This window comes from Lacerta agilis, chromosome 13, assembly GCF_009819535.1.
Source record: "Lacerta agilis isolate rLacAgi1 chromosome 13, rLacAgi1.pri, whole genome shotgun sequence".
Classification (NCBI taxonomy): Eukaryota; Metazoa; Chordata; class Lepidosauria; order Squamata; family Lacertidae; genus Lacerta; species Lacerta agilis.
The window spans coordinates 46,153,975-46,178,993 of NC_046324.1; the positions used below are offsets into that span (position 1 = coordinate 46,153,975).

The 25,019-nt window shown below is 46.8% G+C and overlaps 1 protein-coding gene across 1 annotated transcript in view; it reads right to left on the reverse strand.

Annotated features, from left to right (window-relative positions):
- MYO15A (myosin XVA) overlaps window positions 1-25,019 on the reverse strand; it is a 106,430-nt gene that overhangs the window by 53,884 nt on the left and 27,527 nt on the right. The window contains exons 17-31 of the mRNA XM_033166496.1: window positions 24,307-24,384; window positions 22,007-22,158; window positions 21,077-21,122; window positions 19,643-19,767; window positions 18,583-18,700; window positions 16,541-16,716; window positions 15,640-15,724; window positions 12,022-12,075; window positions 10,632-10,713; window positions 9,532-9,662; window positions 6,284-6,379; window positions 4,299-4,534; window positions 3,068-3,246; window positions 2,719-2,791; window positions 1,326-1,514 (exon numbers count right to left, since the gene is read on the reverse strand). Of these exons, the coding sequence (XP_033022387.1) occupies window positions 1,326-1,514; window positions 2,719-2,791; window positions 3,068-3,246; window positions 4,299-4,534; window positions 6,284-6,379; window positions 9,532-9,662; window positions 10,632-10,713; window positions 12,022-12,075; window positions 15,640-15,724; window positions 16,541-16,716; window positions 18,583-18,700; window positions 19,643-19,767; window positions 21,077-21,122; window positions 22,007-22,158; window positions 24,307-24,384 (1,820 nt within the window). The remainder of the gene's footprint in view (window positions 1-1,325; window positions 1,515-2,718; window positions 2,792-3,067; window positions 3,247-4,298; window positions 4,535-6,283; window positions 6,380-9,531; window positions 9,663-10,631; window positions 10,714-12,021; window positions 12,076-15,639; window positions 15,725-16,540; window positions 16,717-18,582; window positions 18,701-19,642; window positions 19,768-21,076; window positions 21,123-22,006; window positions 22,159-24,306; window positions 24,385-25,019) is intronic.

Consider the following 25,019-nt stretch of genomic DNA (forward strand, 5'->3'; position numbering starts at 1 on the left):
TGAGCTTGTGAGCGGCATAGGGGGGTTTTAACCCTTGCCGTTAAGGGGATGCCTGGGGGGCTGAAAGTAGTGGGAGTGTTGCTGCTGTGCCACTGATTTTAAAAGAGTCCCATATTTGAGAGCCAGTGTGGTGTAGTGGTTAAGAGCGGTAGACTCATAATCTGGTGAACCGGGTTCGTGTCTCCACTCCTCCACATGCAGCTGCTGGGTGACCTTGGGTTAGTCACGCTTCTTTGAAGTCTCTCAGCCCCACTCACCTCACAGAGTGTTTGTTGTGGGGGAGGAAGGGAAAGGAGAATGTTAGCCGCTTTGAGACTCCTTCGGGTAGTGAAAAGCGGGATATCAAATCCAAACTCTTCTTCTTCTTAAAGGGTTCTCAGTTTTTCTGACATGTTTAAAATAGTTTTGTTGTTGCTGAACAGCCTTTATTACTAGTACACCCCCCTTTGCTAATATCTTTTATATTTTTGGAAGTGGGCATATTGAAATATTTCCTAAGACTGGGTTAGTAAATGGGAAGATCCTGACTGTGCGCAGATCTGACCGGTATTCAAGGTAAAGGCATAGATTCATCAAAACCAAAAGCCGCATCCTTTATGGCAGCAACCAGGATGACATCAGGGCAGTTTCACATCTGTATAGAATCAGAACCGTAGAGCTGGAAGGGACCGCGAGGATCATCTAGTCCATCCCCCTGCGATGCAGGAATCTTTCGCCCAACGTGGGGCTCGAACCCACAGCCTTGAGATTAAGAGTCTCATGCTCTACCAATTTAGCTATCCCTCAGGGCAAAACAGAAACCAAGCTTGTGTCAGCAGTGGGATCCTTGATCTCTGGGCATCCCAAGCACAAGGGCTGGGCACTCAGTCTTGCGCACTTCAGGACCTGTCTGTCGGGATACATAGAATGTTGTGTAACCTAGTAAGTCTGCAGGCAAAGTAAAAGAAGCTGATGCAATAGACCTGCAAACCTTACTGTGTCAGAGTGACTGAGCAAGAGTGGGCCGACAGATGATTGGCTGTTGTCTTGTATTAAAGGGGAACCTGTTAAGCAGGGTGTGGTGGTGTAGAGTGGAGTCAGAGAGAATGAGAGTGAAGTTGTCCTACTTGTCTTTGTATGAACTGTCTGTATGTATATAGCTCACAATAAAACAATACTGCAAGGAAGAACCTGTGGCTTTTGCAATTCTCTGCTACAGCGCCGTGGAGCAATCTGCGACACTGTCCTTCCAACAATCTTCCGCAACCTGTGCCCACTATGTTATGCTCTTGAAACTGCACTGAACTGTTCAGAGAAAGAGCCAGCAAGTCGCCTCTGCTACTTACGCTTTGCCGCCAATATTTCTCTCCGGCCCGTCTGAGGCAACAATGAAGTAGGACTTATGCTTTGGGAAGCCACGGATGAGTTCCAGGTCGGACACCAGGTCTAAGACGTAGTCGTGTCCGGCCAGCTCAGCCCACTGGGTGCCATCCTTCATGGCGACTGACCAGCCTCGCCATCCCTCGGCAAGCCCCCTGTGAAGAAGGATCAGTCCTGAGCCCCCCCATGGGTGCTTAAAATCTAGGAAGGAGTACGGCACTGGGGATCAGCAGAGATCAAAATCCCAAAAGGTAACTCCAACTGAATGCCCAGGTGTCAGGAGCAGTTCATTCCCAGAGCTGGAATCAGACGAGACCTCCTCAGGGGAGGACCCCGTTAGAGGACCAGGGTGGCGGGTGGGGAGAAGGAATTCCCGAGATCATAATCTAGGGCAATACCCTACCTAGTGAACCTCCAGATCAGGGGACCTAATGTGACTCACCCTGGATTTATTCATCAACTTTTTTTAAAATAATAATTTTATTAGATTTTTCATCTTTAACAAAATTACATATTACAATATAATCACAAAGTAAATTCCTGACTCCCCCCCCCCCCATGACTTTCCCCAACTTCCCTTTCTGGTTTATTCATCGACTTTTGATTCTCCACATTCTATTGGTCATAGTACCATTGGCACAGTATATACAGGTCCTGCTATAAGAAGGCACAAATGCCACAAATTCAGTTATCCGAACACAAAGAACTACACCCCAAACCTTGCTACATGGACAGCTGAGTCAGGTATCCGAACAGCCAGAGTTTGCCCTCTTCCTTATTTCCTTGTTGGTTGGCAGCAGCCATTTTTGGGCAGAAACCATGTAAGGAAGAAGGGAGATCGGGCAAATCACGGAGCAGGAGGAATCGGACAAATCAGGTTTCCTTTTGTCTCTCTTTTGTTGGTTGGCTTCAGCCATTTCAGGAGAAAAACCAAGCAGGGAGCGGAGAGAGAGACTGGACAAATCATGGATTCAAAATGTTCCCTTAGGGAATAATGGAAATCAACAGCTCGTTATGCGAACGCTCACCTAAGGAGCGATTTAAAAGGAACTCATTGCGTTCAGAAAACGGGACCTGTGTGTACTCATTTAGCAGCACAAAGCATCCTCTGTCCTAGTCCTGTGCAGAAGGAGGAACTGATGCCATAATAATGGGCAGGATTAGGACCCTAGGAAGGCTGGAAGGCACAGTCCTCCAACTCTCATTGGAACTGTTCCTAGTCTAGCTGCCCTCTGGACAGCTCCTTTCCTGCTTCATATCAGGCCCTTTGGCTTCTGATTCTGTAGACAGTTCCCCTGGAATGGGGACACCAACAAGCAGGACGCCCCCCCCCCCCAGCAGATTTCCCTTTCCTTCTACCTGTATTTCAGTACATTTTCAGCAAGGTTTTCTCCGGTAGTCCAGGAATGGATGGGGCAAGAGAAGTGATCTCCTGTCGTGGAAAAAACAAAGAGCTATTTAATGCAAGTGGTTTTCATTTTTTAAAAATAAGCATCAATTTAAACTAGCTAGTAAGTCGGTAGGGACAAACAGCAAGGGAAAAAACACTTTTGGAAAGCTTGATCGCTCCTATCCTTCCTAGGTTCCCATTAGGCCGAAAGAGACAACGGGACTGAGCTCAGTGCCTTAGGCTCACCTCCCTGTCCTCATAATACAAGCCTATTTCTTGCCCTCTGCACCCTGATTCCTGGGCAACCAGGGCTCTCACCATTGAAACAGTAAACATCCAGGGCCATGTTGACTCTGTCCCGGCTGGCTGCCCACTCTAGCAGGGTGGGTGGGTAGGCCCGGGCGCCTTCAGCACCTTCCTGGGCCTGAGCCATGGCTTGCATGAGCTTGTGCTGGCAGATGGGCTTGTAGCCGTCGAAAGCGTAGTCAGAAACAAACCTGAAGGGGAGGAAAAACAGAGATCCCGGAAGAATAAATAGGCCTAAGCCAAGCGGAGAGCACAGCCTGATGTTAGGATCCTGCACCTTCAAGCAGATGCCAAAATAACAAAGGCTCCCGACCACACAGCTGTGCTGCCTAGGGGTGATGGGAGTTGTAGTTCAAAACATCTGGAGGGCACCAGGTTGGAGAAGGATAGTATGTAGACAATAGAGAGCTAGGCTGGCCAAGTCTGAATTGAAGCCTAAAATCATCATCTGTGCGGCCCTTCCTTGTGTGTCCCCTCTGCGACAGGTCCGGAGGGCAGCAACACGAGAATAGGGCCTTTTCTGTGGTGGCTCCCCTTTTGTGAACGCTCTCCCCAGGGAGGCTCGCCTGGCACCTTCATTACATTTCCTTAAGTGCCTGGCAAAATATTTCCTCTATAACCAGGCCTTTGGCCTTTAACTAGCTGCGGTGGTTGGGATGTTTTTAATGTATTTCTTTTCCCTCTTGAATTTAATGTATCTATGTGTGTTTGTTTGTTTGTTTGAATAATAGAATCGCAGAAATGTAGTCAGAAAGGGACCCCAAGTGTCATCTAGTCCAACCCCCTGCAGTGCAGGAATCTCAACGAGATAATACATGACAGATGGCCACCCAACCACTATTTAAAACCCTCCAAGGAAGGAGAGTTCAAGCGACTAACAGATTTAATCAATCATAATAAGTAAAAAGATCAATCAATCAGAAGCCCGCTCCACAGTAACATGGAGCAGGGCTTTCAGTGTGGCTCCCCTGTTCCGTGGAACATAATCTCGGCTGAGGTATGTTGGGAGCCCACTAGCTTCTAGGAATGAATTAATATATTTTTATTCCAACAAGCTTTCCCAGCTGAATGACAAGTTCATACCCTCCAACATTTCTTGGATGAAAGACCACAAGCAGGACCTGAGTGCAAGAGTACTCTTCCCACCTATCAATGCCTTCAACACTGGAGGCAGACCACAGCCAATGTGGCTACTGGCCATCTTCTCTTCCTCTCCCTGCTCTTCCCAGCCGGTGCCACTCACTTCAACAAGTATTTATCCAGGCCGTGGGATGGCGCAAAAGCACTGAAGGCGGAGGCCAACAGGAGCCAGCCACGTTCCTCGTTGTTGACGTTGGTGTTGCGCCACACTTGGTTGGCGATCTGGGCCAGGATCTCGTCTCGCAGGCTTGGGATCGACAGCCCCTTCTGCACGATGTAGTTCCCAAAGAGGACCTCCTGTGTGCCGTTGAGGTGGGGGTCGCCCATGAAGCGGAGGATCTGCCAAGGAGAGAGGACGTGACCAGAAGCACGCCCCACATGCCACAACAGAACCACCGCCCTCTCCCTCCCTCTCCTTGTGAGGTTCAATAAAGGCTGAGGTTTTGGGCCGGGGGGGCTGCAATTTAAGCACATCCGTTTCCTCCCAGGAAAAAGTTCAGAACACTCTTTTGGAATATCTATCCAGAAACAATTCCAGAAATACAGAACTGAAACCCTGATAAGACACAAGATGCAGTTGGCCTGCATCTTACTTTAAGAATATTATTACTGTTGCTATTTACCCCCCCCCTTTTCCATCCCTGTCTTTTCCTTTCTTCTTCTTTACCCCACCTCTGATTTTCTCTCCCCCTCTGTGAATTCTTATGTCAACCTCACATCACCCTTTGAAAATATTAGCTTGACAAGCCTCTCTGATTATCTACGCTCTTTACAGTACTCTGATGTATTGTACTATGGTTTATGCATAGCCTAGTGACTTTATTATGTGCAACATTTAATTATGACAGTTGTATAATTTATTTATCATTGTTTTGGGATAGAAAGGAATGGGGGGGGGGAGCTCCCAAACTCCAGCTTAAAACTCTGGGGTAGAATCCAGCTGAGATAGTTTCCATTATTACTACCACTATAGTCTAGATGAATCTTAATACTTCTGTGGAGGGGGGAGTAGAAAATTATGAAAGCCTAAATTTATAGAAGGCTGATCACCGGAGAATTGATGCTTTTGAATTATGGTGCTGGAGGAGACTCTTCAGAGTCCCATGGACTGCAAGAAGATCAAACTTATCCATCCTTAAAGAAATCAGCCCTGAGTGCTCACTGGAAGGACAGATCCTGAAGTTGAGGCTCCAGTACTTTGGCCACCTCATGAGAAGAGAAGACTCCCTGGAAAAGACCCTGATGTTGGGAAAGATGGAGGGCACAAGGAGAAGGGGACAACAGAGGATGAGATGGTTGGACAGTGTTCTCGAAGGTACTAACATGAGTTTGGCCAAACTGTGGGAGGCAGTGAAAGATAGGCGTGCCTGGCGTGCTCTGGTCCATGGGGTCATGAAGAGTCGGACACGACTGAACGACTGAACAACAACAAATTTATATTGGTTTGTTGTTAATGTTTATTTTTCCTCTTCATGTGTACTGCTTGTTTTTGTTGATCAATAAATAAACAATAACTACCATAGGGGATATTTCCCCCCCCCATTACTATGTTATGCATTTTTTGTGTTTTTATATTGCCAACTGTCCTGTGATCTTCAGATGAAGGGTGGTACAAGAATTTTAATAGTATTATTATTACTGCTGCTGCTGCTGCTACTACTGCCACTACTACTACTACTACTAATACAATAAGCCTGAGGTTCTCATCATTCCTTACTCTGCAGTCTTAAAGCTCTTGCATGCAAGATGGGTCAGAATCAGCTCTCATCTACATGATGCAACATAAACTACTGAGAAATTATGAGAGTCTTAACTAGCTCATGGAACACAGATGCATTTTTATGGACTACTTGCTCCAGCATCTTTGTACGTGTTACTTGGCCGGAGAATTGCATTGCAAAATTTGGATAGTAGAAATTCAAAGATTTCCAAATGGCTGTTTTTCAAGTTTTGCGTATTGTTCTGGAAAGTGTGAATTATGTAGGTTCATGTTTGCATGCGAACCGAGTCATAATTCTTCCCTCTCCCTCTCCGACGACACAGACATTCACGCTCCGCATTTGATCAGGAAGATTCCTCTTCACCTACCAGTTTGAAAAGGGACACCGCTTCTCCTCTCAGGCTCTCGTCTATCATTGTCAGTGAGGATGCCAGAGTCCTTGTGAGCATCCCAAAGAGTGGCTCCTGAGGGACAAGAAAGGAGGTGAATGTTAACTTGGGCTGCACTCTCTGGCCTCTGACATTGGACCAGAGCCAAAGGGCCACTGAGAAGCTGCTCCTGCCCTCTCCCAGGAAGAAACTCATAGAATCACAGCCTTGCCGCAGCCATCAATCAAAGAGGAAGCACTGCAGGGAGTTTGCTTTGCCCCTCCATTCCAGACGTTTGCTGCGTAACTAAAAAGTAGTATCTGAGTTTGCTCCCCACCCCAATCCCAATTCATTTTCCTTTTTGCCACGTCTTTCAGATTGTAAGCCTGAGGGCAGGGATCACGTTCTCAGTGATCATTGTAAGCTTTTTGAGTTGAAGAGCAGAAGGGGAAATGCTTTTAAGTAAGAACAGCTGCCTTGCTTCAGTGATTACCGGTAGCTATGTACAGGTGAAACTCGAAAACTTAGAATATCGTGGAAAGGTTCATTTCATTCAGTAATTCAACTTAAAAGGTGAAACTAATATATGAGATAGACTCATGACATGCAAAGCGAGATACGTCAAGCCTTTATTTGTTATAATTGTGATGATTATGGCGTGCAACTGATGAGAACCCCAAATTAACAATTTCAACTTTGGGGTTCTCATCAGCTATACGCCATAATCATAACAATTATAACAAATAAAGGCTTGACATATCTCACTTTGCATGTCATGAGTCTATCTCATATATATATATTAAACTCTAGTAGCTAATGAAAACAATTGCTTACATAAATGGACTTTTCCACGATATTCTAATTTTTTGAGTTTCACCTGTATTTTTGTAGAGCGGGAAAGACAGGTCAATGGAAGGAGCAGTTTATTCTTTTGACAAGAGTGATGGTGTGCTCAAGCTACAAACTTAGAATAGTTGCCACCTTTTATCTGGGCAAATTATGAACAGTCCAGACAAAGCCACTTTTTGCCCCAGGCTGATGCTGAGCATGGGGGCTCCTGGAAAAGGCACACTCAACATTTCCCTACAGTTCCCACCCACCTTTAAAAAATCCTCTTTACTCCCTTTACAAAACTGCACCAAGGAAACTTCCTTACCCCCAAGTGCTGGCGTGCTGACAGCAACCTACGCTTCGTTGTATTGGTAGAAGTGGCATTGTTTAATTTGATCTATTGGAGTGACAAATCTACCATTGGCGATCATGTGATCATGATTCAGGAGAAATGCATTGCTGTGCACTGGGAACATTTATTATGAGGACAGACAGGAAGGTCAAAGCGCAATTGCAGAGCAACAGGCTTGCCTGCAGAATTTCCCAATACCAGTCTCTGTTGCCTCTGGGTAAAAAGATCTCCGGTATCAGGACCGGGGGAATGGCTCTGTGTCAGGACCACACCCTGAAGCAGATGAGACCTCCTTGTAGGAGGAATACTTTACTGCTGGCTCCAGTTACAAAGTTACAGGTAGGTAGCCATGTTGGTTTGCCATAGTCAAAACAAAATAAAAAATAAAATAAAAATTCCTTCCAGTAGCACCTTAGAGACCAACTAAGTTTGTTCTTGGTATGAGCTTTCGTGTGCATGCACACTTGTATCTGAAGAAGTGTGCATGCACATGAAAGCTCATACCAAGAACAAACTTAGTTGGTCTCTAAGGTGCTACTGGAAGGAATTTTATTATTTTTTTATTTTGTTCCAGTTACAAAGGCTGAGGATGCCGAAGAGGCCAGAGACCATCTTGGCTGTGATTCCTGGAAGATCTGATCTCTGCCTTGCAGGCCTTTTCCACCTGGGCTAGGAGGGCAGGGCCCTGACTGACTCCAGCTACAAAAGCTGAGACTTCTAGCCTGGGGTATTGTTTAGTGGGAGGTTGTTGGGGATGGGGTGGGTTGCTGCTGTTATTGATATTAATTCTTTTGTTTCTTTATTTTTAGATCTTATTATAATTTATGGTTTATGCAGAACTTGATCAGTTTTTTTGTGTCCTTTTTTAGCTGTTTCATTTATTGTTTATGACTACTTTTGTAATTATATCACTCTTTTCATGTTGCAAGCCACCTTGAACACGGTTTTAACTATGGAAAGGTGGCATGCAAATAAAACGACTATGATGATTTTATTATTGTTTAAGGTTATATCCTGTCTTTATCCAAAGTAGGGATTCAAAGTAGCTTGCAGCATTTAAAAACAACATTATAAAATACAAAGTAATAAAAACAAACCAGTTAAAAACAGTAATTAAAATACATCTACAGCCAGCAATTAAAATACAGTTTGCTCTGACAGCAGCCTAGTAATTCTGCACTTTCAATTTTCATCATCTGCTCCATAATTTTCAAAGGCCTGTACTTCGACAGGGGGGGGGGGTTAACAAACCCTGAAACTGCCAACCCAGAAGTCACCCCTTGGGTGGGCTGTCTGCAAAATCAAGAGACTCGTTGGCCCCCAACTGACATCTCAGCTCCAAATCCTCCCCTCCCAGGCCCCAGGAATAGAGATAGCAAGGAACCCAAGCTGAACCTCAAACAAGAAGGTATTGTGCATTTCTTATAGCATAAGGTCTTCCATCTATGAACCCTACTCAGGAGGAGGATGTTAATTTGGGGATCCAATCGACATTAACACTTATCTGACAATTCCCACCCAATGCATCACTGCTTCAAACTTTTTAGCTTTGGGTGACCACGAATGTTGATTAGATCTGGAAATTAGCAGAGGAAACAAGAACCACTCCATTCTCCCGATCAGGGCCCTGGTGCTGCTCCAGGAAGCACAAGCAGCTTAAAACCAGGCAGCAGGGGCAACTATTAGAACAGGCATCCCCAAACTCGGCCATCCAGCTGTTTGGGGACTACAACTCCCATCATCCCTAGCTAACAGGACCAGTGGTCAGGGATGATGGGAGTTGTAGTCCCAAAACAGCTGGAGAGCCGAGTTTGGGGATGCCTGTATTAGAACATTATGTTTGCTGCCTGGCGGTTGCTGAAGCAACAGCTCCTGCTGGCCAGCCCCTTGTGCTGTCCTTCTGCTGCTTCAGGCACACCTTGCCTTGAACATTTGCCTTGCTGGACAGCTCTTCCAGCCACACCACCCAGCATTGGCAGGAACTGGACATTCTACCCGACTGAGAAAGTTGCCGTCACATGCCCTAGACATATAAGAAACACAATGCACACACCAAAACCCTTACCTTGAAGTGGGTCTGCACATACTTGCTCATGGGGTAATTGTTGATGTCAAGGGGCAGAGTGAATTGGGGGTCCGCCTGCAGCTTTGGAGGGGGGATGGGAGTGACACAGTCTTCATTGATCTGCTTGTGAACTGCCGGAAACAGAGAGGAAAGAGATGTGCAGAATTCCCACATTATAAATGAAAGGACTGGCTCTCATATAGGTAAAAGTAAAAAGGTAAAGGACCCCTGGACGGTTAAGTCCAGTCAAAGGCAACTATGGGGTTGCGGCGCTCATCTCGCTTTCAGGCTAAGGGAGCTGGCATTTGTCCACAGACAGCTTTCTGGGTCGTGTGGCCAGCATGACTAAACCACTACTGGTGCATGGAGGACCGTGACAAGTGCCAGAGTTCACGGAAACGCCATTTACCTTCTCACCTCAGCAGTACCTATTTATCTACTTGCACTGGTGTGCTTTCGAACTGCTAGGTTGGCCGGAGCTGAGACAGAGCAACGGGAGCTCACCCCGTCATGGGGATTTGATCCACCAACCTTCCGATCGGCAAGCCCAAGAGGCTCCGTGGTTTAGACCACAGCGCCACTCGCGTCCCCTGGCTCTCATAAAAACCTAAGAAGCAGGGGTATTGTTATGAGGAAAGAGGAATTGATTATTAAACCTTCCAGGGAATTGTAGATCAGTGAGGAGAAGGGGGAGGTGTCTCTCAGCACCCTTAACAAACTACACTTCCCATAATTCTTTGGGGTAAGCTGTGACTGCTTAAAGTGCTTAGAATGGATGGGGCAGATGGAGCCCTAATATCCATGCAGCCTGATAGGATTCTGCATGGAGTAGAAACCCTGTAAGGCTTGCTGTGTGAGAGTCTCCCCACAAACTCATCCACCACTTGTTGCGGGATTAAGAATTGCTCATCATATAAAGGCAGGGTTGGATGGGTTTAAGCCTCCTATTGCAAAGATACCTATGATGGTGAGATAGCTTCAACGGATCTCAAGCAAAGGTTCTGGAATATCCCAGAGGAAATTAAAGGCCAGTTGCCCACCTTGCCACCGGTTTGGATTAACTCCCCCTAGAGGAAGGATCCCAGGAATTATTAGCATACCAGCCACGGTGTTTAGGAGTCCAACCAACTCTGCAGGCACTTCCAGGTTTGCAACTCTCATCACTTCCCGTCTGCTCAGTACCTGGTGGGACCCAGAGAAATAGAGAGTCATGCTTAGACCTCTTTGCTTAGCACAATAATGAGTTTATGGCATTATTCGGACTCATTGGTCAGACCACATCTGCAGTACTGTGTCCAGTTTTGGATGTCACAATTTAAGAAGGATATTAACAAGCTGGAAGGTGTGCAGAGGAGGGCAAGATGATCAAGGATCTGGGAACCAAGTCTTATGAGGAAATAAAGTGTACTTGTTTTTTAAAGACTGTTGATTTTGTCACTATTTTCTTATACGGTATACTACTTTATGTAAACTGCAGATAGATAGATAGATAGATAGATAGATAGATAGATAGATAGATAGATAGATAGATAGATAGATAGATAGATAATAAGTAAATACTTATAAATAAATAGTGCCTATAAACCCTCAAACTTTGCACATAGTGCTGGATCTAGGTTTTGCAGTGGCGGGGGACTCTGGGCAACATGCCCCCAGTGGACCCGCTCCCCTCCCAGTGCGCCTGCCTCCTGCCCACCTGCTGTTGCTATCTCTGTTCAGCAACTCTCCTCCACTGGGCCCAATCCATACACTGTTCATTCGCCACTCTAAAAAAATTCGTTAGATCTCCGAGCATGGCCAAAGTTAAGCCAAAGCACAACTCAGACACAAATCTAGGTCTGTTGCTGATATGTGGAATGACTTTCAAGTGTAAAGATGCACAGGCTGCCTGTGAATAAGGTAGCTGCTAGATCTACCTTAGGAAAGGAAAGGAAAGGAGGAAGTTTCCAAAGTATCTGCTTTCCTGATAGGCAGGAATGAATTTGGCTTCCAGGAAACTCTTGCCATGATCTGTGCTGTCCTGCTGCTCTGCATTTCCACAGAAGCATAGGGAAAAGAAGAGAAATTGGCACAGGATCCAGCTGCCCGAGAATTTCAGCTTCCATGTCAAAGAGAGAGAGATGTTTCTAGACCTCATGGATACTAACACACACACACACACACACTCACACACTCCTTCAAAGCATATAAGCAACAACGCCTGATAAAACGTTGGAAAACAGAGTGTGGCTGAACAGAACCTTAACCTGAGGTCAGAATGGGCAGGGCTTCAGAGCTCTGTATACTTTCTTGTTTCTTCCAGGGGCCGGACGGAACAGCAATTATTGCATTATGCAAAGTTACTATATTTGCATGGAGAATTCAGTTCTTTTCAAAGTGCCAAGCACACACGTTCTTGTGTGTGTGTGTTTGTGTGTGTTCAGAATCTACTTCAGCCGAGGAACTACTCCCAATCCATGCCTGGCATGAGGGTAGTGCCCACCATGTTACCTGTTCAGTTTTTTTCCTCTCCTCGTCAGCTCTCCGACGCTCCTCTTCCTTTCTCTGAAAGCAGAGTGCATGTCCATGGTCAGTGAAGCACTTAGCCCAAATCCAACCCTTTCCTGGGTAAGTGCAAGAACCTGGGCACAAAACCCACAGTCTCATAATGATTTTGATGGGTGACCATTTGCATGTAGATTGAAGTCCACCACTTGAGTCAGACTCTCTTGCCTCACCTAGTCCCTACATTTTGAAAGCCCGTGAGTGCTCCATAATGGAGGGGTTGACAAATTATCAAGGAACAATTACTGCTCTACTAGGGTGGTTCATAAAAAACTTTTTTTTGAAAATGCCTGCTCCAAAGGTCTTATCTTACTATACTAGGGATTATATAGCTACTGGTATATATGAAATTTCATGCATATTGGTTAATATCTTGACCCTCCTCCACCAAAATAGCTGTTCACTTGGCTGTTGTCGTGAAGGCTGAAATTTCAGTTCAGTGGAGCACTTACTGTTCCCAACCCTAACCCTGTGGAAAGCCATCTAATTAGACTTTGATTTGATTTTGAGATGTTTTTAGGAGGTAATTTAATTATTGTTTGATTTTATTCCAATGTTATGTATCTGATGTTAGCCACCCTGAGCCTGACTTCGGCCGGGGAGGGCGGGATAGACATAAATTATTATTATTATTATTAAGTATTATTATTATTATTATTATTATTATTATTATTATCATTAATTATTATTATTAGTTGTTATTCCTTTGTAAGAAAATATGAAATAACGTAAAACCATTTTTGCAGGGGGGGAATCAATGGGGGGGGGTGACAAGAAATTTTTCGCACCGGGTACCACCTGACCTTCCTACGCCTCTGCATGATTGGAAGCCATAGCAATTCAGTAAGAATGAAAGAACCTTTGCTAGATCAGGCCAAAGGCCCATCTAGTCCATTCCCCTGCTCCCATCGTGACCCACCAAAGGCCCGTGGGAAGCCTACAAGCAGGACCTAAGTACAGCAATGCTCTCCTGCAAACTGGCATTTAGAGTCATACTGACTTGACAGTAGAGGGAGAACATAGAGATGCTGGGGGTTGGATCTTGAGTATCACGCACAGCAGACACTCTGCCATTCAGTCATGGCAGTTGTCAAAGTGCCAAGATATTCTTAGCAGGCTTTCGTGCTACAAATGAGTATTTATCACGCTGCTGCCAAAGGTGTGTCGACCCTCTGCGCTGAAGGTAGGGCTAGTCGCCTGCGCACCCTTTTAAAAATGTCTGCAGGCAGTTGCAATGCCACAAGTGGCCTCCCATGCCTCTGCTCCTAACCCCTGCATCACTCCCACCTGGGAAACCTTACCCTGCCATGACTCCCTGCTTCTTCGTCCCCATCCACCTGGAAGCGGACGCTCTTCATGGTGTCCGTTGGGCTGCTGGGCACGGCTGCTGCCTCTGTGCCCAAGCGCTGGGGCATGTGCCAGCTATAACCCTGTCTGCCAGGCAGCTGCTCCAGTTACCGTTGTTTGCTTATGGATACGGCTGAGTCACACGTTAACCCTTTGCATGAAACTGACACTCAGCATCCCCTAGGGATGGGCGAATGCACCTGTTTTGGTTTTCCATTTTTCCAATCTTAAGATCAGTTCCCCACATTTCCACATCCCTTTACAAAAAAATAAAAATAAATAATTGCTGCTCCTTTTAAGACTTCGTGAAAACCCACCAGCATTTTAGCACAGATTTCTCCAGATTTCAACAAATCCCACTGGAAAAACGCTTATGTCCATGCAGAGATGGCAGTATTGAATCAGTGGCTCGTGTGCTTCTAGCTTGCATTCTTTATAAAAGATTTGAGGTTATTTCCCCTCTACCATACCAGGTTGCTCAACCATTGCTACTGCGTCTTTTCTTCTGGCAGATCAAGATAACCAGGTGACAGCAAAAACTGCCACATTTTTCACAGGGGCAATTAGAATAAGATCTATCTGATTATTGATGTAAACCTCTAGAATGTATTTTGTATAGTTAAGTATTTACCTCTATCTTCAGTACATTTTTAAAAATTTTATTTTATTGCGATGGCTAACGGCTGGTGCCAATGAAGATTCTTCCTATTCTGATTCTCCTAATGTACACATTTTTTTTTGCATGCAATTTTGCCCAATAAGCGCATTTTTGCAAAACAAATCCACCTAACGTAAGAAGGCACATTTGCATGTTACTTTCACTAACGTACACATTTTTAGGCACGCTTTAAAGAAGCACGTGCATTTTTGTACACGTTGCTTGGCTGGAGAACTGCACGGCACGTTTTGAAAGACGGCTGTGTCGCAGTTCGTAGATTGTTTTGGAAAGGCCAAATTTTGTAATTGCAAATGCAAACTGAATCTAATCTCTTCCCCATCCCTAGGCAAGGCTCAGCGCCCCATCCGTGGTGGCTGGTGCCCATTAGAACTGGTATGGATGAAGGCAGGGAGAGACCAACAATAGGTGGAACCAGTGCCAATGACAGGCAGCCCCCCCCATTGGTTGTAAGTAATAAGGCAGACTGGGCCCCATTCACCCTAATGGTCCAGTCTCCAGTACACCTCCTGCAAGTGCTGAAACCCAGATGGAAATGCGAGAGACCATCAGCTAGTAATACAGAGGGGACCCCCCTCAACTACTGCATCCTTCTTCCCTCTGGTCCTCCACCATCTCCTTCAATCTCTTTGTTTCTACCCACATCAGGGCAGGTATCCTTAAGGGCCAACCAAGAGGTCACAAAACTGTGTGAACCAATAAAGGCATCGTGCAAATATGGAATGTGGCGTTTTTCTTGGGGGCCAATACGGCTTCCTTTCATTTTCACTTTTTCACTTCTTCCTAACACCTCTCTCATTGCTCTGACTAAGGATGGGGGGGGGGAGATTCTCAATTCCCGAAACAAGATGTGACCCGAAGAATCCTTCGAAATTTGCAATTCTCTGAATTTTGCAATGTCGTCCTCCTACTCAAAAAAAGTGAACAAAGTGCATTCTAGCTAAACATCAGGAAGAAATTTCTGACGGTAAGAAAAGTTCAACAGTGGGAGGTTGTGGACTTCATTGGAAAATTTGTTTTTTTTTATTAAAAAAAACCCAACAATGATTATGAAAAATTGTAAGTTTATAAAACGTACAACACACCTGCATCTCATCAATTAAGGGTGGGGCAGGGATACAGCAGGCTTTCAGAATCTCCTGCCAGACAGGTAACACAGGTTTGGATCTATTCATTCGGGGATAGCTGGACATCTTTGTGAGTCTAAACTGCTTCAAACAATCAAGCCAACCTGCTGCCCTTACTATGCAAACCTCTGAACAATTGGAGGTGGGGTGAGGAGAATGTGAATTACGTGACACTTAAGACACAAAATGCAATGTTTAAAATTTGCCTTTCCCCCCTCTGAGAATGGCGCACACAGGTGAAAATGCACATACAACTCAACCCAGATTCCCTATTTAATGGCAGGAAGAGAGAATGCAGTTGCACTCAAGTCCTGCTTGCAGGTGTTCAATTCGTCTCATTTTGCTGCTACAAAATCCCCTTCCCTCCAGGCTCCCACACCTCCTCTACCAGTGCCCAGACAAGACGGGACTCACCTTAAGGTATCTCCTGCGATTCACATAGATGCGTACCAGGCACCTGACCTTGATGAGGGTTCGGCGCAGCCTCCGGTACCTTTGCCTGCAGGACGGGAAACCCCCCGGTACGGAGGTGGGAAAGATCACACCCAGCCTCAACAACACTTTCTCCTACCCAAGGCAAAAAACCAAAATAAAAGACGATAACGGACAAACAGACCAGACACAAATGGCACACGTTTAACATGCAGAGGGAACAGGCAAATCAAAATTCAGATGCTGAGACACACCTAGTGTCAATCACCTGTCATCAAGATGACATCAGGTGGTACTGTGCTTTGTGGCCTGCTGGGACTTCAAAGAGCAGTGAAGGGCTTTCAAACACTCTCCCCTTTGAAGTAGCACCCCACAGAACTGCTGTCTAATGAACAGAGTCCTACTCTCTGAAGGGAACTTACCAGGATTCAACCTCTGATCATCAGCTGGTGAGCAGGGGCTAAATCCTGCTGAATAGGTTGGGCCCAATGCTGGTTGGACCAATGCAGAATTGAAGGCCAACCTCCCACAGGTCACTGGTGTCACCTGATTGGCAGGTGGATGTGGTTTTTAAAAAGGCTTTGTGGTCGAACCCCATCATGGGCCAAGGCTGACCCACTGGCCAGTGGCTCCCCATCCCTAGGCTCATGTTGCGCAGTGTAAGATGTGATGTCATTGCACTGCCTATTCCTATTCCTCTGCCCCAGCAATCCATGGTGCAAGGCAGGGTGGGGATGATGTATGATGATGTGACGTTATGATATGACATAACCACAATGGCGACGGCTGACGCTGGCCAATGTTCTCACACCCCCTCCCCAAGCACACACAGATGCCTGTCCTCCTCTATCTCTAGCACAGAGAGCATGTTGCAGCTGTGCACCTGACAAGATAGCCTCGGGCCCGCGCCTGGAAGAGGATGATCTTGTGGCGGAGGGCGAAGAAGCGTTTCTTGATCAAGAAGCCGCGCGTGTACCGCTGCAGCGTGAGAGCTGCCATGTGGACAATCCGTTCTCGCTTCCCTTCCAAGTGCTGGTAGACATTCTCCTTCATGAAGAGCTGGTGTGAGGAGGGAGTGGGGGAAGCATCAGAACAACTCATTAATTAATTGAACTCCTCTCCCACCTTTCCTCCAAGGCGATCAAGGGTGGCGTACACAGTCCTCCCTCTCCCGATTCTTCTCCACAACAACCCTGCGAGGTGGGTTAGGCCGAGAAGCAGCAACTGGCTTCCAAGGTAACCCACTGAACTTCACGGTTGAAGTGTGGATTCTAACCCTGGTCTCTCTTAGGTCCTAGTCCAATGCTCTTAGCCAACCCACTGCCGTGGCTCTGGGTGGCAGCTACCTACACCCAACCTTCCTTGGCATTCAGTTGTTCATGACGTTTATACAACAGCTTTCCTGTCAAAGCACTGGAGGGGCAGGAGGACCAACTTCAATAAAATATTGGGGGGCCCAAGTAAGCCCTGCCCTGTATAACTGATCACATGATGCAGTGCACGCACACCACTTGACTGGCAATGCCCATCAATTGGGGGGGCACCCTCCTCAAATATTTTATTTTGGGGGCTGAAGACCCCTTGCCCCCTAGGAGTTGGCTCCTATGCTGGGGGGGTAGTTTCTGTTTTACAATAACACATTACAATCTAAGAGACATTAATGAAAAGTAAAAAAAAAACAGTTACAGGTAGGTAGCTGTGTTGGTCTGCCATAGTCAAAACAAAATAAAAAATAAAAAAATCCTTCCAGTGATTGGCTGATAGGTGTGGAAAACCTGTTGACGACTGTTAACGACTGCAATTGGTCTTACAGAAAAAGGCAAGGGGCAAGATGGCTAAAGATAGCTTTGTCATGTATAATGAGATAAGAATCCAGTGTCTTTGCCTATCAGCCAATCACCCATTCCCACCACCCTTCTGAATAATACCCCTCCCCACTTTCTCACTATATATAAGGGTCTGGTGACTTCTGTTTCAGTGTATCTGAAGAAGTGTGCATGCACACGGAAGTTCATAACAAGAACAAACTTAGTTGGTCTCTAAGGTGCTCCTGGAAGGAATTTTTTATTTTGTTTTGTTTTTTTTAAAAAAACAGGAATGGCAAAGAGGAAGAGACAAACAAATCCATTCAGGTAGGCCCCATGAGAATACCACAGACTTTTTCATGCTGTTTTGTGATGAAGTCAGTGGCAATGGCCAAGTGGAATAATCATAATAATTTATTACTCGTACCTTGCCCCTCTGACTGGGTTGCCCCAGCCACCCTGAGCGGCTTCCAACAGAATATAAGAAAGCACAAGATACAGCAAACATTAAAAGCTTCCCTACACAGGGCTGTCTTCAGATGTCTACGGAAGGTTGCATAAACGTTTGTCTCTTTGACATCTGATGGGAGAGGCAGTTCTTTGGCCAAATGGGAGTTGGTCCAAGCCCAGAGGCGGAGCTAGTGCACCCGGGGGCAGGGTGTGCACCCGGGGGCAGGGTGAGCATCCCAGGGGGGCGGGGCGGTGATATCACCCCCCTCAGTGATGACACCCAGGGCAGGCTGCACCCACCACACCCCCTTCCTCCGCCAGTGTCCAAGCCTTGCCGGTGGAAGGGGCTTAGGTATCTCATTTCTCCCTCAGAAGCAAGCAGGTGGAATGGCTACAGATAGAGACACTTCTGAGAGAGGAGGAGCTCTGTAGCAGTTAGCTCTCCCAGCCTGACCGATAGATGCCCAGTTAGCTCTCCCAGCCTTGCTGCCTTCCCTTTCCCTCAGACGCAGGCAGGCGAACTGTCCATTCACCTTGGTCAGCTGAGAGGCGGAGAGACCCCTGGGCTCACCACCCCATGACAAGAAAATCCAGGGATGGGAATTTCCACGCTCCAAGCTGCCAAGCATTTACTTACAACCATGATCATCAAGGAAAATGGCGGCTGTACCTTGGTGGCTCCAATGCAGTACATATCGGGGGTGACTGAGCATAGCTTCTTCAGCACTACCGCGCTGTTCCACGCATCAGGGATCATGCCTTGTTTGATATCAACAAGGCAGCGGTACCTAAAGAGACAGGCTCAGGGTGTGATTAGGTAGCCTCCAACTGTTGCTGGACTACAGCTCCCATCATAAGATAAGATAAGATAAGCTAAGATGATAAGATAAGATTTCATTATTGTCATTGTACAAGTACAACGTTGTACAAGTGCAACGAAATTGGATCCCATCCCATTAAAAAACACACATTGTCAGCCACACATGCACATACATACACACCCATCACAACTCTCCCAGGTCATATTATCTGGTTACAGATAATAATCATCCCTCATCACTGGCTTTGCTGGCTGGGGCTTATGGGAGTCAAAGTCCAAAAAGCCTTTCTATATACGGTTGTACCTCGGCTTACATACGTTCTGGGTTACGTACTTTTCAGGTTACGAACTCCGGTAACCTGGAAGCGCAACCTGGAGCGCGCACGGTGCGCAGATTCGCATAAGCGATCTGCGCAGTTCACGCATGTGCAGATGCATTCGCGCATGTGCAAACTGCTACTTCCGGGTTTTTTGCGTGTTTGTTCGGGTTGCGTAATTTTCGGGTTACGAACGGTAACCCGGAACCAATTACGTACGTAACCCGGGGTACCACTGTACCTGTTTTCTTTTTCCTTCTCACCCAACAAAGGATACTAACATAGTGCTGCAACTGAAGAAAAAGTCAATTGCCACCCTGGCCAGTTTCTGGAACAGGGGCAAAAACTATCTTCTCCTTCCCTTCCCGCAGCAAAACGTTTTGGGCTGGCTCTGGTAACAAGCATGTGGTTAGGGGAGCCCTTGTGGGTACCATATACGTGGGACACTAAATAAAGCTTTTGACAAAGTCCTTCCCCACCAAAGGCTCCCGGGTAAAATGAGCAAGGATACTGCAGCCAAGCCTGCCTGTCAGAGCCTGCAATTGCTCTTCCCCTTCCTTGCCTTTCCGAGTCAGAGCCCTTGTTGACCATACCTTTCAATGAACGTTTGGAAGGGGATGCGAACGGGGAAGCCCTCTTTGCGGATGCGGATGGTCTCCAGAATCCCCGAGTACCGCAGCTGGCTGCTGACTACGTCAGGCTCAAAAAGTCCTGGCTTCTGGTTGAGGAAGAGCGAAGGAGAGCATTGGAGAGGATGGTAAATGGGCCGACTGGTTCAGGATTCATATCGTTATAGGAGAAACGAGCCTGACAGAGTGGGAGAGAGGAGCTCTCTGGACGACTCAAGACCACTGGGTTTTCAGGCCAGAGGAAGCACTATTTAGTGTCAGGTCTTCCTTTACCTGTGATGGATGAGTCAGCACCCATCAATTTCTGAATGACTCAGCAGGTGCCCAAAGTGCTATTGAGGAGACGATTGGAAGGAAATGAGTGGGGGCAGCATTGTAGAAACTGAAGTTCTGCAGGAGAAGCTGCAAGGAGGGAGAGGCTTGGCTGCAGCTGTGTTAGCACTGCAAAGATCATAGAATCATAGGGTTGGAAGAGACCACAAGGGCCATCCAGTCCAACCCCCTGCCAAGCAGGAAACACCATCAAAGCATTCCTGACAGATGGCTGTCAAGCCTCTGCTTAAAGACCTCCAAAGAAGGAGACTCCACCACACTCCTTGGCAGCAAATTCCACTGTCAAACAGCTCTCACTGTCAGGAAGTTCTTCCTAATGTTTAGGTGGAATCTTCTTTCTTGTAGTTTGAATCCATTGCCCCGTGTCCGCTTCTCTGGAGCAGCAGAAAACAACCTTTCTCCCTCCTCTAGATGACATCCTTTTATATATTTGAACATGGCTATCATATCACCCCTTAACCTTCTCTTCTCCAGGCTAAACATACCCAGCTCCCTAAGCCGTTCCTCATAAGGCATTGTTTCCAGGCCTTTGACCATTTTGGTTGCCCTCTTCTGGACACGTTCCAGCTTGTCAGTATCCTTCTTGAACTGTGGTGCCCAGAACTGGACACAGTATTCCAGGTGAGGTCTGACCAGAGAAGAATATAGTGGTACTATTACCTCCCTTGATCTAGACGCTATACTCCTATTGATGCAGCCCAGAATTGCATTGGCTTTTTTAGGTGGGGTGAAAGTGAAGCCATTAAATGTCATGATCAAAATTTCCTGCATTGCAGGGGGTTGTACCAGATGACCATTGGGGTCCCTTTCAGCCCTACTGTTCTATGAAAACACTCTTGAGGGAGGGCCATAGTTCAGAGGTAGGGCACCTGCTTTTGCATCCAAAAGGTCTCAGGTTCAACCCCTGGCAGTTCCAGGAAGGGCTAAGAAAGACTTCTGCCTGAAACCCTGCAGAGCTGCTGCCAGTCAGTGACAGCAACGTTGAGCTAGAAGGACCAGCAGTCTGACTCTGCAAAAAGGCAGCTTCCTATGTCCCTTTCCCCTTAGGGCACAGCAAGTCCGTACCTTCTTATTGTTGGGTTTGATGCAGCGGACGAAGAAAGGGTTACATCTGCAGAAGAAGAAGAAGAAAAACACATACGATGGGACTATAAAATTTATCCATCCTGAAAGTGGTGTATATTGAATGGAATTGCCTGCTATTTGCACGAAGGAAGAATTTGTTCCCACTGGCACAAATGGGAAATACCCTGCTCATGCAAACAGCAGGTTCAGGACCCTCTTGCTCCCCCCACAACCTGCCATGGTCCCGATCCAGGTCATGGGTCAATTTAAAAACCACCCACATACAGTATCAAAATCACAGCTACTTCACTCTACGGGAAGCAACAAATGTGCAAAGGACCTATATATCTATTCCTTGCCACCTCTAGGGAAGGGCTGCAGCATAGTGAGAGAGCGCCAGCATCTCCAAGTAGAAATGGGAATGTCTCCTGGATGAAACCACAGAGAGCTGCTGCCAGACCGTATGGACCATACTGGACTAGCTGTACCAATGCTCTGATTTGACAGGAGGCCGTTCCGTCCCTTTATACAAGGCCTGTAACGCTGAGGACTAGAATCTTACTTAATTTTCAGGGGAAGGACCATAGCTCAAAGCAGGTTCAATCCCTGGCACCTCAAGGAAGGACTGGGAGAAAACACCACCTGAAATCCTGCACAGCCGCTGTGTGTCTGTGTAGACAATGCTAAGCTTCTGGTGTTCCTATGTCTTTGGGGAGGGACCATAGCTGAATGACTTTGCTTTGCAAGCAAGAGAAGCCTGGTTCAATCCCCGACATCTCCAGGCAGGGCTGGAAGAGAACCCAGAACAGTGGGTTTTGGTCTCCCTTGCCTACCACCCTGCCAGGGTCCTGATCCGGTTCATGGGCCCTCCATGCCAGCAATTTGAAAAGCTATTCACGCAAGTGCTTGCCCTATGCCTTCCTCACTCACCTCTCCATTTTATCCACAAGGTCCAAAAGCGACTGCTGGAATTTCGCTGCCACCGTGTGGGACTTATATTTCCGCCTGCTGGTGCTGCTTCTCCCCATCATGGTCTGCTGAGCTATCACCTGGGCATGGCTGTAGAACAGGTTGGCCACCATCTGGGGCAAGAGCAGAGGAGACATTTCATTTTGTAGGGGACATTTTGGGAGCAGGTGGGACATTTGCAACTCATTCCATTTTGATCCAGCTCTCCCTGCACAGAGGATGTTTGCTGGGTGATCTTGGGCAAGCCACTCTCTGCCAGCCTAACCTACCTCGCATGGCTGTCGTGAGGATGAAATGGGAAGAAGAAGAAGAGTTTGGATTTGATATCCCGCTTTTCACTACCCGAAGGAGTCTCAAAGCGGCTAACATTCTCCTTTCCCTTCCTCCCCCACAACAAACACTCTGTGGGGTGAGTGGGGCTGAGAGACTTCAAAGAAGTGTGACTGGCCCAAGGTCACCCAGCAGCTGCATGTGGAGGAGTGGAGACGCGAACCCGGTTCCCCAGATAACGAGTCTACCGCTCTTAACCACTACACCACACTGGGAACACGGAGAGACTATAAGGATGGATGCATCTGTCCGTCTTAGTTTCTTCCCTCCATCCCATCTTAAATTTCAGTTCACCCCATTTCAAGATCAGTCTGTGATTTTTTTTTTTAAAGTTTGCATGAACATTGACACTCATTTTCCTGTGCATTTCTCCTGATAAGCCTGTGTTTATACACCATTCGGTCTAACAGATGCAGGTCTTCCCCAGTACAATGCACTAAAGTAGTACAGTGCAGTATTTCTAGGCATTTATTTCCCTGCATACACACGTTTTTGGGGCTGGAAAAATGCACTGCAAGATTAGGAGAAGTGTGACTTTCAATTGATAAGCTATGCTCTGATCCTCATACTTGTCTGGAAAGTATTAATTAAACAGGTTAGCATTAGTTCCAGTTACAGGTGGGTAGCCGTGTTGGTCTGCCATAGTCAAAACAAAATAAAATAAAAAATTATTTCCAGTAGCACCTTAGAGACCAACTAAGTTTGTTCTTGGTATGAGCTTTCGTGTGGACAAATTCCTTCCCCATCCCTAGGTGAGAATAGTGTAGACCAGGAGTGGTTGAGAGCTCTGATATTTCTCCCCTACCAATACCTCATCTATTTTTGCAGTTGGGTCAAAAATATAAATAAATAAAAATGGAAGCCACCCCTGGGGAGTGCAGAGACATTTAAACCTCTCCATCCAGCACTGTACCTTGATGGGCATGCAAATCTGCCCCTCCCTGGTCATCAGATTCATAATCTGATGAGCACGCACATGGCAGTAACTTTCCTTAAGCTAATATACACAGATCAGCTGAGCACAGAGACCTAGGTGTGTGGATTTGTGTGTGCATGAGTGCAAGTAAATGTGTGAGAGTTGGCCACAGCCAATTTTGGCCATACCTACCCCTGGTGTGGGGTCCCTGAATGGATCGGCCAATATGCCCCTCAGGACAAAAAATGTTCGATCACCCGGATTTACACCAGCTCTGCAGAGTAGGTTATGCAGAGAGATAGTGACTGCTCCAAGGTCAATCAGTGAAGCAAGAAATGACTTTTCATTATCACCCACTTAGACAACCTGTATCTGCAAGTCCCCATTCCTATGCTCCCCACCACTGTTGGAAGTGCAACAGCAGAGATCATTCTGTGTGTAACTTAAGGGTTAATTCAATTAGCGTTAAAGTCAATAAGCAGGGGGAGAATAGGTGGAGGTGTTGCTTAGCAACCAGGCAGAGGGGCATGAGCCTTGCTGAGGTAACTTGTGCTCTGATTGGCTGTATAATTTAAGGGTTAATTCAGTTAGGGTTAAAGTCACAGAGACGAGAAGAGGGGTGGGTGGAGGTGTTGCTTAGCAACCAGGCAGCATGGAATGATGCTTGCTGAGGTAACTCATGCTCTCATTGGCTGTGCAGTTTTGAGGGAGCTTTTTCCTTCCTGTTTGTGTTGTTGTATGTCTTCCTGCTATAAACAAGGCCTGAATTAAGAAAGACATTACCCTTATGTTTATTTCTCTTCATATTATATGGTTGGTTTGTTGTTGTTGTTTTTAGTTCAATTAACCCAATTAAGTTTTATCAGTTTCTTTTCTCTCTGGACTCCGTCTGTATTATTTAGGTGACGCTACTAACAACAGCCACACCACACACAGCTTTGCCCTACTCTTCCAAACACAGAAGCCATTGCATGCACTGGAGCCAGCCGACCTGAGGACACCCCAAAACACCTACTTTGATTTTGCTGTTGACAAAAAGCTCCAGGACGTCCAGGCGAACCTGATCGTAGTTTTTATCCAAGAACTTGTGTACCTACAGTGGGGTTAAGAAATGCATTATATTTTCTGAGCCAAAATATAGTCTATGTGTGAAGTGCCTCTTCATTCAAAGCAGGGAGAAGTCTGGCCCAGGCGCCCTTACTTTCTGTGCTACGTGGGGCTGAAACTGCTGCCCTGATCAGTGGTGTCAAGTATCCCGTTTTGGCCAGGATTCCCCCGTTTTTAATCGTGTTTCCCGCTGCTGTCCCGGATGACTCAAAAACCTGTATATTCCTGGGTTGTGAAGCTTCTCCTTCCCCTCCCCCACTCTGCTGCCCGCAGGCGTGCTTGCGCCCGGCCGCACGCCCCTGTCTCCCTTCCTTCCCCGTCTCCCCCGTTCTTTGCCTGCTGTCACTAAGAGCCAGACTAGCTGCAGACAGGCAGCAGCCAGAGGAGGGGGGAGGAGGAGGAGGAGGAGGAGGGGAAAGGAGGAGGAGGAGAGACTGGGAATGAGTTGGAAGCAGACGCAGCCTCAGCGCGCAGATCTGACCTGCCGGAGACAGACAGAGCGGGGAGGGGGCATGAGCTTCCCTCGGCCCTTGCGCCGATCCGTCAGCCTGAGTTCTGTGTGGACCCTGAGGCTCGTGGTGCTGGGACAGGGCGCCGTGGGCAAAACAGGTACCGTGGGAG